This window comes from Cheilinus undulatus, linkage group 12 (genome assembly GCF_018320785.1).
Source record: "Cheilinus undulatus linkage group 12, ASM1832078v1, whole genome shotgun sequence".
Classification (NCBI taxonomy): Eukaryota; Metazoa; Chordata; class Actinopteri; order Labriformes; family Labridae; genus Cheilinus; species Cheilinus undulatus.
Genome location: NC_054876.1, coordinates 29,470,084 through 29,484,328, shown reverse-complemented (window position 1 = coordinate 29,484,328; position 14,245 = coordinate 29,470,084). Strand labels below are relative to the sequence as shown.

Genomic DNA, 14,245 nt, shown 5'->3' with positions numbered 1-14,245 from the left:
CCATCACTGAATTTGATGTGAAATACAGTGTTTAACACTGTAAGACATGAAAAAATGAGCAGGAGTGCATGTACAAAATGGCTAACTTACATCCAGTGATCCCTGGTTTATCAATAGCATTTGCACTTTTTAGGGGTCCATGTTCATATCTTTCACTGTGTAAGGAACCAAGCTGAGGTTCCAAATTTAGTTGAGATATTTCTTAAGAAATCTTGTCTTTTGTTATGCCTTTCTGTTAGTTTTACTGTCTAAAGCCAAGGGTACTCCACTTCTTCTAAGGCTTCAAAACCTGCTTTTATTCTGAAGACGGTCATGAAGTGTTAGTAGACAAAAAGGCGCAATATTAGTGTAAGCACAAACGAACAGCCTTTCTACGGATAGAAAAGTCAATCGTATAACTTAAGAGAAAGATAACACAAGGAGCAAGGAGCATATTATTCAGGACTCATGCAGCAGGATGTTTGAAAGTTTTTAAAGTTAAAAAAGTAAAGTTAATCAAAGAATTATTTTCATCACTGTGAGAGCAGGAAGAAGCAATGTGGAGTAGTATTCTGCTGCAGCCACCTTACAGCAGCTTTACAACAGTGGGCTTTAAGGGCCAAAACATATAGTTAATGGGATTTAGAAATTTGATGAATTAAAATTGACCTTTACCTTATTGCAATTGAAGCATAAATTGTGACAACCCTATTAAAACAGAACCTGAATGGGATTTAAAAACAGTATTGAGCATGAAGAAATTTTAAAACATACCCAGTTTTACAAAACCACAAACAATTCATAATAGTATTTTCCTTAAATTCTACATTGTGCTTTGTTTTCCTGTTTAATTTAGGAAGTGTGAGAGTGTTAAAGTAATGTTTAGCACCAAATCTGCACCCAGATTGTTCAGCTCTTTAATTTACAGCTCTTTAATGTGATAAATTAATTTCAAGATAAATTCATTATAATGAGTCTAACCTATTTACAAACATGAGACTGTACTTGCTATGAGGAGGAGCAGATCTGAAAATCAAGTGCTAAACAGGTGTGGATTATATTTCCAGCGATTCGATTCAAAGTCTCATTGTTGTCATGCTGGGGGAGATGTTAGTGGCCCAGCAGGAACGATTCAGAAATAATTATTTAAATATTCCACACTCCAGACAAATTGAGCTCTGAGCTGAATCAAGCTCAAAGTTGAAAGGTTCATCAATTTATCCTGAATTTATTTTCAGCGGGTGTTTGTCAAAGTTTTTGTTTCAAAGCTTTTAACTCAAAAAGTCGAACACAGAGGAGAGCCTGTGATTTCCTTGTTCAGAGCATCTTTCTGCCTCAGCCTCAGTTCTTTCCTGTAGACTTTTGAGTGTAACACAAGAAAAAAGATCAGACATCCAGCAGTGTTTTCACAAAAATAGAACAATATAATGACTTTTCAGAGCTTTACAGGAATAATAAAGTTACAAATGTGTGCTTTGTCTTGTTTTTATTATTTTGGTGCAGTGCAGTGAGGATAAACCACCACCTACTGTCATCAAGCATAAATATTAAATCACACAGCTGCTCAGTCTTAAGCTGCCTATTCTGCTTCTTTTGATTTTGACTTGACTGTGTGGAGGTATTTGACTCTACTTTGTTAAAGACATGATAAAACCAGCGTGATCAACACTTTATTATAAAAGGGCACATTCAAGTTTGTGCGTGACTACAGAGCTAGAGGTTAGAATGAGTTTATAGCTGATCAGTCATTGTTTTGAGAGATCTTTTCTCTTACAGGCAGTGTTTATTGTGTTAACATCCTTTGACTAAGTTTTTTACTCCTTAGGAACTAAACTAAAATTATTAGTGGTCTCTTGGCAAGATAATTTGTCCAACCATCCAATCAGGGCTTCTTATCACTTCCTCATTCGAGTTTCAGATCCAGAAGCAATCATGCTTTCAAAGTGGCAGCTCCTAAACTCTGGACCTCTGATCTGTTTTAAACAGCATCTAAAAACTCATTTATACGTCAGCGTTTTCATAACTTTGGCACCATGCTGTGTTACTGAATATGTGATGTAGGGAAGGTTATTTTTTATTTTTCTGTGCATGCAAGTTTTTGTTATCACCTTTGTGATTGCACTTGTGCATCTCACCTCATTGAGGCACTTCGAAACTGTGTGGTTTTAAAAGTTCTATGAAAATACAAATTGATTTTTACCAGCAGCACTAAATTAAATAAATTAATTCCACACTTAAGTTGTAATCACATAAAACCATGCAGGGGGGTAGGTGACAGCTTTCATACTGATTACAGGCTGCTGTTACGTATGAATACAGGTCTGTATGTTGTAAATGATACAACAGTCATCACCAATGTAATCAAGCAAATACTTTATGTTAGGGTTGAAAATGTAAATTCATCCACAAGAGGGCACAGTCTCGCACTACTCCTGAAGTCCCATTAAACCTTGCTGAATTACAGGCTATGACATACGCCTCTATGCAAGAAATTAACGTCTACAGTGTGCACCACATCATTGAGTGTCATCAATCTATGCTGCCAGTGCCACGGTAAATAATGGAGCAAAGCAACAACAAAGTAGTTGTAATTGTAGCATTCATATGCTTAAATATGTAGGATCAAGATTTTACTCCTTGTTGGAATCGTAGAGCATTGCAGCAGTCACATTGTAAGACGGGCATCCCACATTTCTGACACGATCAGAAAGTTATCCCAGGTTATCTTTGATTGTTAGGCCATGAAAAATGGCAAACTATCAACCTGTCTCAAAGAGCGATGTTGGACCATCCTTTTAGAGCCATGGCCAAAGATATCGCCACAATTGGTCATCTTTCGACTGGGACAGGCCAAAATTGCACAGTGTATACCAGGCTACAGAGGCTACTTGAGCCCCTTTACTATATAAAAAAAAATCTTCATTCTTTCACAAACATGCTTTTAATTGAAACGGTGATATGGAATCAACTCAATAAACTTTGTAGGGTAAGAGACCGAGTCATGATGGACCGTTCACAAACGAGCCTGTGCTACGAAATAGCTCTTTAACGTGAACCACTCTAGCTAGCTCAAGTTTGAGTGCCAGCTCCTTTCCTTTATCCTTTGCTATTATTTAATCCACATTTAAAAAGTCAAACTGGTGCCAAACGAGGAGCCGTTTAGGAGCCAAGCAACCAGCTCTACTGAGCTGAGCCAAACGATCGGGATCCCTAAAAAGAGATGGATTTCCATTCAAAACAAGCAAAACAGACATGAGATGAGTAAGATCAGGGTTTAAGATGCTAAACCATGACAAAATTTTACTGAACCAAACGGACCATACAGGATTGATGTGTGACATCACTCGTCCAGGCTGTAGATTGAGGCTTTTTTAACTCCTCCCTGTTCTCTGTGAGTGAGTAAACTTTTTTTTGCTTGTATATTTCACTACTTTCAGGACACAGAAGTAGCCTAAGAATTAAGAATGTTTATATTTTCACACTTTGAATTCTTGGCATAGTCCTAAACAGAACAAATCATGGACTTTTTGGAAGTGTTTGTCCATGCAGAATTCACTACCTGCCCCCCATGGGGCTGCTGTGTGACGTTGTCTGCATAAAGCCTATTCTCCTCTTTCTGTTTTGCTCATCTGGTTTGAACTGTTTACTATACTGCCCCCATGATCCGTGGTGATTTCACAATCTGTTTATCTGTAACCTTCTAGTTAATGAGCAGTGGCATGGTCTGAATGAATGCAGGATCTGGACAGAAGGTCTGTAGACAGTCAGTCTGCATTTCTACTGAACACAGACGTCAAGCATAAACAGCACACTGCTGAAGCAGCTTTTTTGTTCGCTGCTTTTACATTTTCTTCTTAGAAATTCTGAATGAATCGTGTTTTACCATTAGAAACTGTGGAAAAACACACTTACACGCAATAAATGAGCATTTTGTCCGATGGGGCCGCAAAAATCAACAGAAACTAAAAGTTTCTCACGTGAGCTTTGTGAAAACAACATTAGATTTCAAAAGAACAGGGAGCTCTTGTTGCGTAATAATTAGCCATAAATGATTTCTAAAGGTGCATATTATTGATTGACTTAGATATTACTGTTTCCACTTTTACTTTGTAAAAAATACACCTTAAATCAAACCTCAGCAGCTGTTGTTTTTAACAGCAGCTGCTGGTATTTGATTTAGGGTGAAGCTGCCAGAGAAAGGATAGTGTGCTGTGTTTTGCAGTCTTCAGTATGAAGACTAATCTTCACTCTGCAACAGGTGGAGGTAATGGAATTTAGGTGATTGTTTAGTTCAGATTTAGCCTTCAAAATCAAATTTACTGAGTGCACTTTTCTTTGTAAACATAAAATCTGCATTTGTTAAAGATGATCAAGGATAACTGTTGCACTTAAGGGGAAAAGCATCTGATTCACTGCCAGTGACTAGATGTCTATTAATCTCTGTGATAACTTCACGGTTGCTTTGAAGATATTGTGCTTTATTAGATTAGGAAAATGTGTGTGTACCTGCCTGTTGGATGCTATAAACTGTATGCATGAATATAACTTTGATTGTGTCCACCACCTTTCTATCTGACATGAATTAATTGATTTTGTCGGGATGAATACATTAGTGTCAGTGAGAACCTGTTCTTTCTGGCCTTATGTTAACAGACAGGCCATTGAAAGCTCTGCACCCACGCCTGACACATTCATTTAAAACCATGGACAAACCGCACTCAAAGCAGGCTGTGTCAATATCAGGACTTTTGGTGAGGAGGTGAAGGTGAAAGAAAGCATAATTATTCAGAAAGCTGATATTCAGATCAGGGATTTAAATAACTTGAATTACATCCTTAGAATTGCCTTTTTTCTGTTTAAACTTGTAAGTTATTATTAGCACTTATTGCAGGATGTTTAATCAAATTAAAGATATCAAATTCACTTTTTCTTGTCATCTTTGAAGCTCATTGTGTTTGGTTTTTATTGAGACAGGAATGTCAACTCAATTTGACAGAGGGGTTTTTAGTACTACTAAGGAAATGAAGTCCATTGTGTTAATTCATGCTGTTTCCGTATTTTGTCTTCTATTCACTATTAATACAATGCCTGAAATCAGTTTTTCTGTAGCTATAAAATCTGTGAGTTATACAACGGTGCTAATGTCACTGCAGGCCATTTTAACACTGCCATCTCAAAGCCTGATTATGAACACCTTGCAGTCAGTGTTAATATTGGTGTTATGTTGAAGTCTGCCACTGATCCAGCATCACAGATAGAAACAGAGGAGTTATAGCATCACAGCAGGTGATGCTGAAGCTGGGAGGCTGAACAGAACAATGCATGCATGGCAAATCTTTAAATAAAACATGATCTTGATTCATGCGTACATACAGTCTCATCTCCTAATGAAAGTAATCCACATAATGGTCTTTCCTTATACGTTTAGAACGAGTTGCATGTACGTCTTCACTTGTTTGTTTCACAGCAATCCCAGCTGTTATTCCAGTCACACTAACAACGCATAAAGCAAACAAATTAGATTGATCAGGCTGAAGAATAGCCTATGGTTCTCTCACAGCTCAATCATGTCCTTCATTTCTCTCCTTTATTTTTGGCGCTCCACTGTCAGTCACCATAACTGTTGTATAACTACACACGGGGTCAGCACCGGGCATGTTGACAAGCAGGAGAGGGGTGGATAGTTGGAGCTGCAGTTTTCATTGAAAAGGAAAAAAAGGACGACACTTTACTGTGACAATAGTGAAAATTCTGTAATTACGGTGCCAAAAAAGTGACACTGACACTTATGTGAACGATTTTTAGATCTGATGATGCACAAGGAGTTGTAATTTTTTTCAATCAGTGCTTTGATTATTAATGAAACCATATAGTAAAGCAGCTGGCCTGGACAAGGTGTGTCCACGTATACTGAGAGCCTGCACTGGTGAACTGGGGGAGCCTCTCCAGCGCATCTTCAACCTGAGTCTGGAGAAGGTGCCCACCATGTTGAAAGCCTCATGCATCGTCCCCATACCCAAGAAGAAGCGACCTCTGTGACTTCAGACCAGTGGCACCCACCTCCCCCCCTTATGAAAACCTCTGAGCAGCTCATCCTCCACCTCATCCGGCCCCAGGTGCAGCATGCTCAGTACCCCCTAGAGTTTGCCTACCAGGAGGAGGTGGGGCTTGACAAGAAGAGTGGTGCTGTAAGAATATTTTCTTTGACTTCTCCAGTGCCTTTGACACCATGTGGCTGGATAGCTCTGTGGTTTTCATTGTTTACTGTGGTATGGGAGAGTGGGGGTTCAAATCCCAGTCAGAGCAGGAGTGTTCAGTGCGTGCCCTTGGGCAAGGTTCTTAACGTCAGGAACACCTGTCACAAGTGGTTTTGGTGCTTAATGACATCGTAATATTTTAACATCATGCCCCACCTACTCGAGAAAAACTGACAAGGTCTCAGGTCTCCTGGATCATAGACTACCTCCTGACAGGCCACAGTATGCCAGACTGCAGGACTGTCCATCAGAAACTGTGACCAGCAGCACAGGAGTACCACAGGGGACTGTACTGTCCCCCCTGCTCTTCGCCTTGTACAATGCCGACTTACAGTACACTTCTTACTTCTGCCACATGCAGAATTTCTCCGACGACACTTGAGTTGTATTGGAGGAAGCAGTGAGAAGGAGGACAGAGACTTTGTGGAGTGTTGCCAGTGGAACCAGCTGCAGAGAAACACAGCCAAAACTACGGACAGGGTACTTGACTACCACAGGAAGTGCCCCCCTCCCTAGCCCATTTCCATCAGGGGGGAGGTGGTGGTGGTAGTGAGCTCAAACAAGTACCTTGGCTTGCAGCTGGAAAACAAACTGGACTGGTCAGTCAACACTGACCATCTGTACAGGAGAAGGCAGAGCAGGCTCTACTTCCTGAGGAGGCTGGCTTCCTTGAACATCTGCAGGAAACTCCTACAGATGTTTTACCAGTCTGTGGTAGCCAGTGTCCTGTTTTATGCCGCGGTGTGCTGGGGAGGCAGGGACAACCTAAGGCTGGACAAGATGATGAGGCGTGCCAGCTCCGTGGTCGGCATGGAGCAGGACTCTGTGGTGGCAATGGCAGAGAGACGGACACTGGACAAACTGCTGGCTAGAATGGACAATAGCAGCCAATGTCAACTGCACCATGCAGCTTTTAGGGAACCAACTTTGCTTTTTCATCAGCACTACATTATTTGTGAAATATTCATTTAAATGCAATTTTCTCTGTATTTTAGTTTTTGCAAATTGATTAGAAATAGAAAACTGAAATATCACATTGACATGGAGTCCACCTGTGGCAAATTAAATTGATTGGGCATGATTTGGAAAGACACAACCGACAATGCATATGAGAGCAAAAAACAAGCCATGAGGTCAAAGGAACTGCCAGCAGAGCTCAGAGACAGGATTGTTTTAAGGCACAGATCTGGAGAAGGCTACAGAAAAAGTTCTGCTGCGGTCAAGTTCCCAAGAGCACAGCTGCCTCCCTAATTCTCAAATGGAAGAAGTTTGGTACAACAATGACTCTTCCAAAATGACAGGCATATAACATTCCCCAGGAATCCTTTTCTATGTGGTCTTTACTTTTTCCACTATAGATGTTGAGGGTTTGAAATGTTGACTGCCAACCCATATCTTATGTTGGTTAAATGTTTTTAAAGGGTTTATTTAATAAATTAGTACATTAGTTTTTTAGTCTAGATTCAAGGCACAGTCAGTCAACAGACATTTTTAAACATCCATATAGCCAGCATGCTCAGAGTTTGAAGGTTGTAGGTGAATTTAAATATACGTATAATGTAACTCTCATTAACATGCTAACCATCAGTCTGTTCCATTATTCATAAATCGGCAGGGGTCCTTATGTAATGTATGTATTTATTGTTCACTACAGCAGAGAGCCTTGTTAATCCGCTGTGAGGTTGTGGCACAGCAAACAGGTGTGAGTTAGTTGTTTGTTTACTGGGCAAAAAGGTGAGAGCTACCTCTATCCACGGTGTTTTATATCACAAAGCTTGCTCTAGCATCAGTTTGAATGTGTTTCTCCTGATGTAATGAGAATGTAAGTCTACATTCATTAGATGAAGCCCTGTCTCACAACCTTGCCTGTCCTTTTTTAAGACTGCAAGTTTTTGTGTAAGTTGTCACCTTTTCAAGCAGAACTTGTGTCCCAGCAGCCCCCTGCTTCCTTTAATTTACTTGCTATTATGAGGTAGATGCAAATTGAAAACACTAAACTAGTTGTAGAATCACACCTGAGATAATGGGCAAATGTGAAACCCTTGATGCCGGCTGTGCTGGCTGAATTGTTATTTGATTAATGAAAAATCTTTGGATTGACACTATAGCGCCTGTGGCTATAATAGAAACTTATTTTAGCTCTATGTCTTCATTAAAATAATAATATAAGTTTTAATTTATGTTTAATTGTGAGATCTTGATGAAAAAAAACAAGCATTAGACTGAATGATTTTGTGTTGTTGGCCTTAACTTCACATTCATGCAACAATGCAGTATTACATCAATATTTTAATGTTTGAAATTCAAAGATAATGTGTTACAGTCACATTACCTTTACAGTCTTTATTCTGTTAATGAAACTAACAAAAGGAAAATTCTGAAACTCTTCTCTTTGTTGTCTTCAGCTGAGGTGGAGTATTGACATTTACTAATAGTATTCACCCATGTGTGTCATGCTTTACGTTGGGGATGTTTTCTTGTAAGTCTGGGCCTAATTAGCCTCAAGCCTGTTAGGATTTTGTCTTCATGTCTTTGGGTGGGCTACTGGCATATTTTGTAAGGAAATCCCAAAATTAATAAATAGTACAGGCGCATTTATCGGAGCCAGGTTTGCATGAGTTTTTTTATAATTAATTGTAAATTTATTTCTTATACAGTTTAAACATTTGATAAGTAAATAACACCTCTTTTATTGCCATGATAAAGCATTCTAACAAAACATTTGAATGCTGTCAATGACCTCTGGTCTTTGCATAGACGTTGGTTAGCCTCCAAGTGAAATGACACCAACAGTGGCTTGCATCTTTTCCACATTTCTTCACCTTACAACCACAAACGTAAATGTATTTTATTGGGATTTCATGTGATTGATCAACATAAAGTGGCATGTAATTGTGAAGTGAAAAGAAAATTATACATGGCTTTCAAAATTTTTGACAAATAAAAATCTGAAAAGTGTTGTGTGCAAAAGTATTCAGCCCCCTGGAGTCAATACTTTGTAGAGCCACCTTTTGCTCCAATTACAGCTTCAAGTCTTTTGGGGTATGTTTCTACCAACTTTGCACATCTAGAGGCTGAAATTTTTGCCCATTCCTTTTTGCAAAATAGCTCAAGCTCAGTCAGATTTGATGGAGAGCGTCTATGAACAGCAATTTTCAAGTCTCGGCACAGATTCTCAATGGGATTTAGGTCTGGACTTTGACTGAGCCATTCTAACACATGAATATGCCTCAATCTAAACCACTCCATTGTAGCTCTGGCTGTATGATTAGGGTCGTTATCCTGCTGGAAGGTGAACCTCCGCCCCAGTCTCAAGTCTTTCGCTGATTCTAACAGGTTTTCCTCCAAGATTGCCCTGTATTTGGCTCCATCCATCTTGCCATCAACTCTGACCAGCTTCCCTGTCCTTGCTGAAGAAAAGCATCCCAACAGCATGATGCTGCCTCCTCCATGTTTCAAGGTGGGGATGAAGTGTTCAGGGTGATGTGCAGTGTTTTCCGCCACACATAGTGCCTTGTGTTTAGGCCAAGAAGTTCAATTTTGTTCTCATCTGACCAAAGTACCTGCTTCCACATGTATAGTGTGTCCCTCACATGGCTTTTGGCAAGCAGCAAATGAGACTGCTTATGGCTTTTTTCAACACTGGCTTTCTTCCTGCTACTCTTCCATAAAGGCCAGATTTGTGGAGTGCATGACTAATAGTTGTCCTGTGGGCAGGTTCTCCCACCTGAGCTGTGGATCTCTGCAGCTCTTCTAGAGTTACCATGGGCTTCTTTGTTGCTTCTCTGATCAGTGCTCTCCTTGACTGGCCTGTAAGTTTAGGTTGACGGCCATTTCTCGGTAGGTTTGTAGTTGGGCCATGTTCTTTCCATTTTCAGATGATGGATTGAACAGTGCTCCATGAGATGTTCAAAGCTCAGGATATTTTTTAATAACCTAACCCTGCTTTAAAATTCTCCACAACTTTATCCCTGACCTGTCTGGTGTGTTCCTTGGTCTTCATGGTGCTGTTTATTCACTGATGTTCTCTAACATACATCTGAGGCCTTCACAGAACAGCTGTATTTATACTGAGATTAGATTACACACAGGTGGACTCTATTTACTAATCAGGTGACTTCTGAAGGCAATTGGTTGTACTGGATTTTATTCATGGGTATCAGACTCCAGCGGGGTGAATGCTTTTGCATACCACACTTTTCAGATTTTGATTTGCAAAAAAATTTGAAAGACATCATGTTTAAGTTTCCTTCCACTTTATAATTATGTGCCACTTTATGTTTGTCTATCACGCAAAATCCCAATAAAATATATTTACCTTTGTGGTTGTAATGTGAAGAAATGTGGAAAAGTTCAAGGGGTAGGAATACTTTTGCAAGCCATTGTATAAGGGGGTTAAAAGGAAGAGCTTTCTAGGGCCCTGCTGAATGGGGGGCCCATGGAGGTCAGCAAAATCATGATCAGTTGTAAAGTTAAGCTGTGAAAACCATTATTTTTAACCTAAATAATAATAACTCTTATCATAGCAACAAAAGTGAAATTTATTTATTTATGCTGCAGCCTTTTTCAAGATGTAGACCTCTTCTAAAAAACAGAATTATATTTTCTGTAGGCAATGATAACAATGTGGATGGGCACATTGAACTAAAACATTTATAAAGCAGTGTCAGGTGTAGGGATGCCAGAAAATAAAACAAAAGAAACTTATACAACTTAAATGGAGAAATGATTACATAATTGCAAAATGATGCAAATGTGAACAACAAATGGTGATAATGGGTTTAAAGTGGTAAAAAAAAAAAAAAAAAACAGAAAAAAGATTGGCAGAAAGTGGTGAAAATGGGTTAAAGATGGCAATTAGGACAAAAGAGTTGATGGTGGCAATAACTGGCAAATCAGGATGAAAGTGCCCGAAAAGTTGCAAAAATGGGTTAAAATTACAAGTGACAAAATGAATTAAAAGTGGCAATAATTGGCAACAATGGGTTAAAAGTTACAAAAAGTTGTTTAAAGTGAAAAGAAAACGTAGTGAAAATGTGTTACAAGCGGCAAATATGGATGGAAAAATCAATAATAGCTTGACACACTTTTCCATCCAAAATGGATCTGTTAGCCAGGATGCTAGCACCAATGCTACTGGTCTGGGGAGGGCCTTTTGTCTGGAATAGAAGTTCCTCTTTATTAAAAGAACTTCTTCTAACTGATGATGTATCTTTGCTCCTTAGGATGAGGTTCGATTGAAGGTAACTGTACTGGAAGTCCAACCCATTGCCCACCGGGAATACAGCAGGAGACTCATCAGCAACATCCACAAGCTGGCCGGATAAACTCGTCCCAGTCATCCAACAGCTGCCTGCTGATTAAACCCGTCTTCCGCTGATCTCTGACTGGCTTCAACTTTCTCCTCCAGTGAGATATCAGCATATCTAAGACAGCAGATGGGTGGTCAGTGATTCATCACGTTTTAAATGGCAGCCAAACAAACAAGAAAAAAACTAAGACTTGTTCATTTTCTTCAACTGGCCTGTTGTAAAACACCAGAATTTTATTCTTTCTTTTAATTTTATAATAGTTTAACCAAAACATTGGATAAATTACTGTTTTGACATTGTTTTCATGTCTGTCATGTCTCTCACAGATGAGGTCAGTGATAGCTGTTGTTTTATTCATGTGATTCATGTGTTGAGTTAAGGATCAGTGACTGATGCCCAGTGTTCCATGTGTGAGATGGAGATGAGTCAGATTTATTTAATTTTGTTTTAAAAAAGAAGGTGTGGGCAATGTAGGTGGTAGCAGCTGTTTTAATTTCTCATTGTCTTAAACGTTTGTTAAACTTCTTTTCTGTTCAAAATTTGAGAGAGTAGTTTTGTGCTGTGAGCATCCAAAATGTTTTACCAGAAAAGATTGATTAAAAAAACACTTCACAAAAAATCGTTTCACTTTTTGATTTAACGGGATGTTCGCTATCTTCCAAAAATGTTTTACAAAGCCTTAAGCATGTTTCATATGTCTCAGCACCACCACAGCAGCAGGCCACCTTAAAACGTGGCCTGCTGTTAGGAAACATTTAATGCCTACATGGTTTAGCAGTCATGAGCCAGTTTGCTTCAAAATAATCAGAAGTACACGTCTCTTTATTACTGTTACTTAGATGTCAATTTTGTCATGGGTTCCCTCTCATTACCTTCAAATCCTACAAGCATACATTTTAAATGTGTTTGTCTTCACATGTGTATTTATATATATATATATAGATAAGAAATTATGGTTACAAGCAGGAATTCTTTAAGACTGTAGACTTTAAAAGACTGTCCATGACTTACTTTTGCTGGGAATATTTCTTGTTTTTGTTAGTTACTAGATTTAAAACTACTATGAGCAGTTTTTATATAGTAATTGAACATACCAAAATTCATGCTGATTCCTCTTAATTACCAATAAAAGGACCACAGAGAAGAGAGATATTTTTGACAAACTAATTTGATGTCCCTGTACACACCACAACAGGTTAGGTGATTAAAAGCATGCTGCTGCAATAACTCATGTTCAAAAGCCCTTGTGAGGTACTTATCAGACATTTACGATAAAGAGGAATGAGATGGTTTGTCATATAACACAACTAAGACATGTAGGTTACAGCAAAGAGATGATTCATCCCATTTAATCTACAGGAGGGTGCTACACCTATGGTAACTTTGGCTGCTATTTTAGATTGTGGGGGCTTCCCAGTGGTGCAGAGGTTAATGCTGTTACCTCACAGCAAGAAGGTTCCTGGTTGGACAGGGTCTCACTGTTCGGCCTTTCAGACTGGCAGGGCTCAGTGCCAGTTCTGGTTCCCGAACTGGCACATTCAAACAAACAACAAAAAAAAGGTTAAGAACCTGAAAATGTGGTTCTTAGCTGGAATCAAGAATATATCTGTTCCTCCTTGCGGACTGTGACATCATCAGTGGGTGAGTCATGTTCTAGGGAGTGAAGACGGGTGGAAAATTTTGAAGCTGTCTGAGGAGACAAATGTTTTGTTGCCATCAGGCTATCAGCAGAATTCCACGGGAAGCTGGAGAGTGGTAGAAGGAGGAGTTACATGCAGAACTTGGGAAGAGTTGCTGAAGGCTGACTTCGCCTGAACACAAGACCAAATAATTAATAAACTCAAGAAACTGAAGAAGGAATATGAGGTTAGCAAGAAAGACTTAAGCAAAAGTGGAGCTGGACGTGGTTATGCATGTCAATCACGTACTCCCACATAGGTTCTTCTTAAACTTATGTGAACACTGGCTGGTTCACCAGAGAGCACCAAGGTTCTGAGACTCCAGAACAGAGCCAGTACCAGAACCATGTCTTTCTGAAAGCACTGAGTGAGGAGTTTTCATGCACTGCCCTGAGCAGCACGCACAGAGTGATGGGTTTGCTGGGCAAGATGGTCAGTCTTTCGGTCCTTGGACCTCCTGGTCTTACTAAACTCTTGTGAGGCCTGGATGTTGACTGATGGCCAGAATCACCAACTGGACTTATTTGTGAGGCCTTGTCTTTGGCGCATTTCCAAGTATCATTGGCAAGACCATGTGTCTAATGCAGCTGCACTTCTGTAGGTACCTGGAGTATTTGCCCAGGACCTGATGGGTTGGATCAGACCTCAGGGGTGGCCACATGCATTGTGGAGGGGCCAGCTGGAAGCATACCTGGAGAGAAGGGGTGTGGGCCTGGTGCAGGCCTCAGCGATGTCCAACAGTAGGCCACAGGGCCGGTGTTAATGCAGTGAAGTGCTGAACTGGCATGTGCAACCTTGCCTGACTTGGTCTGACCTTACTACTTGAGTTCCCTCCTGGTGCTACAATTTCCTCCCAAAGACCAAAGACACTCTTGTGAAAGGTGATTAGCAACTTGAAATTGACAATAGGTATGAGTGTGAATGGGGCTGCTTGTATTTCAGTCCTGTGACTGACTGGTGACCAGTCCAGGGTGTTCCTCTCCTCTTGCCCACTGACAGCTGGTTATGGCTCCAGCAC

General features: G+C 39.9%; 1 protein-coding gene across 1 annotated transcript in view; it reads left to right on the top strand.

Moving 5' to 3' along the window:
• LOC121518482 (replication protein A 70 kDa DNA-binding subunit-like) overlaps window positions 1-12,156 on the top strand; it is a 68,780-nt gene extending 56,624 nt beyond the window's left edge. Inside the window, exon 17 of the mRNA XM_041800814.1 lies at window positions 11,462-12,156. Within this exon, the coding sequence (XP_041656748.1) occupies window positions 11,462-11,563 (102 nt within the window). The 3' untranslated portion in view covers window positions 11,564-12,156. The remainder of the gene's footprint in view (window positions 1-11,461) is intronic.
• Window positions 12,157-14,245: the final 2,089 nt, after the last annotated feature.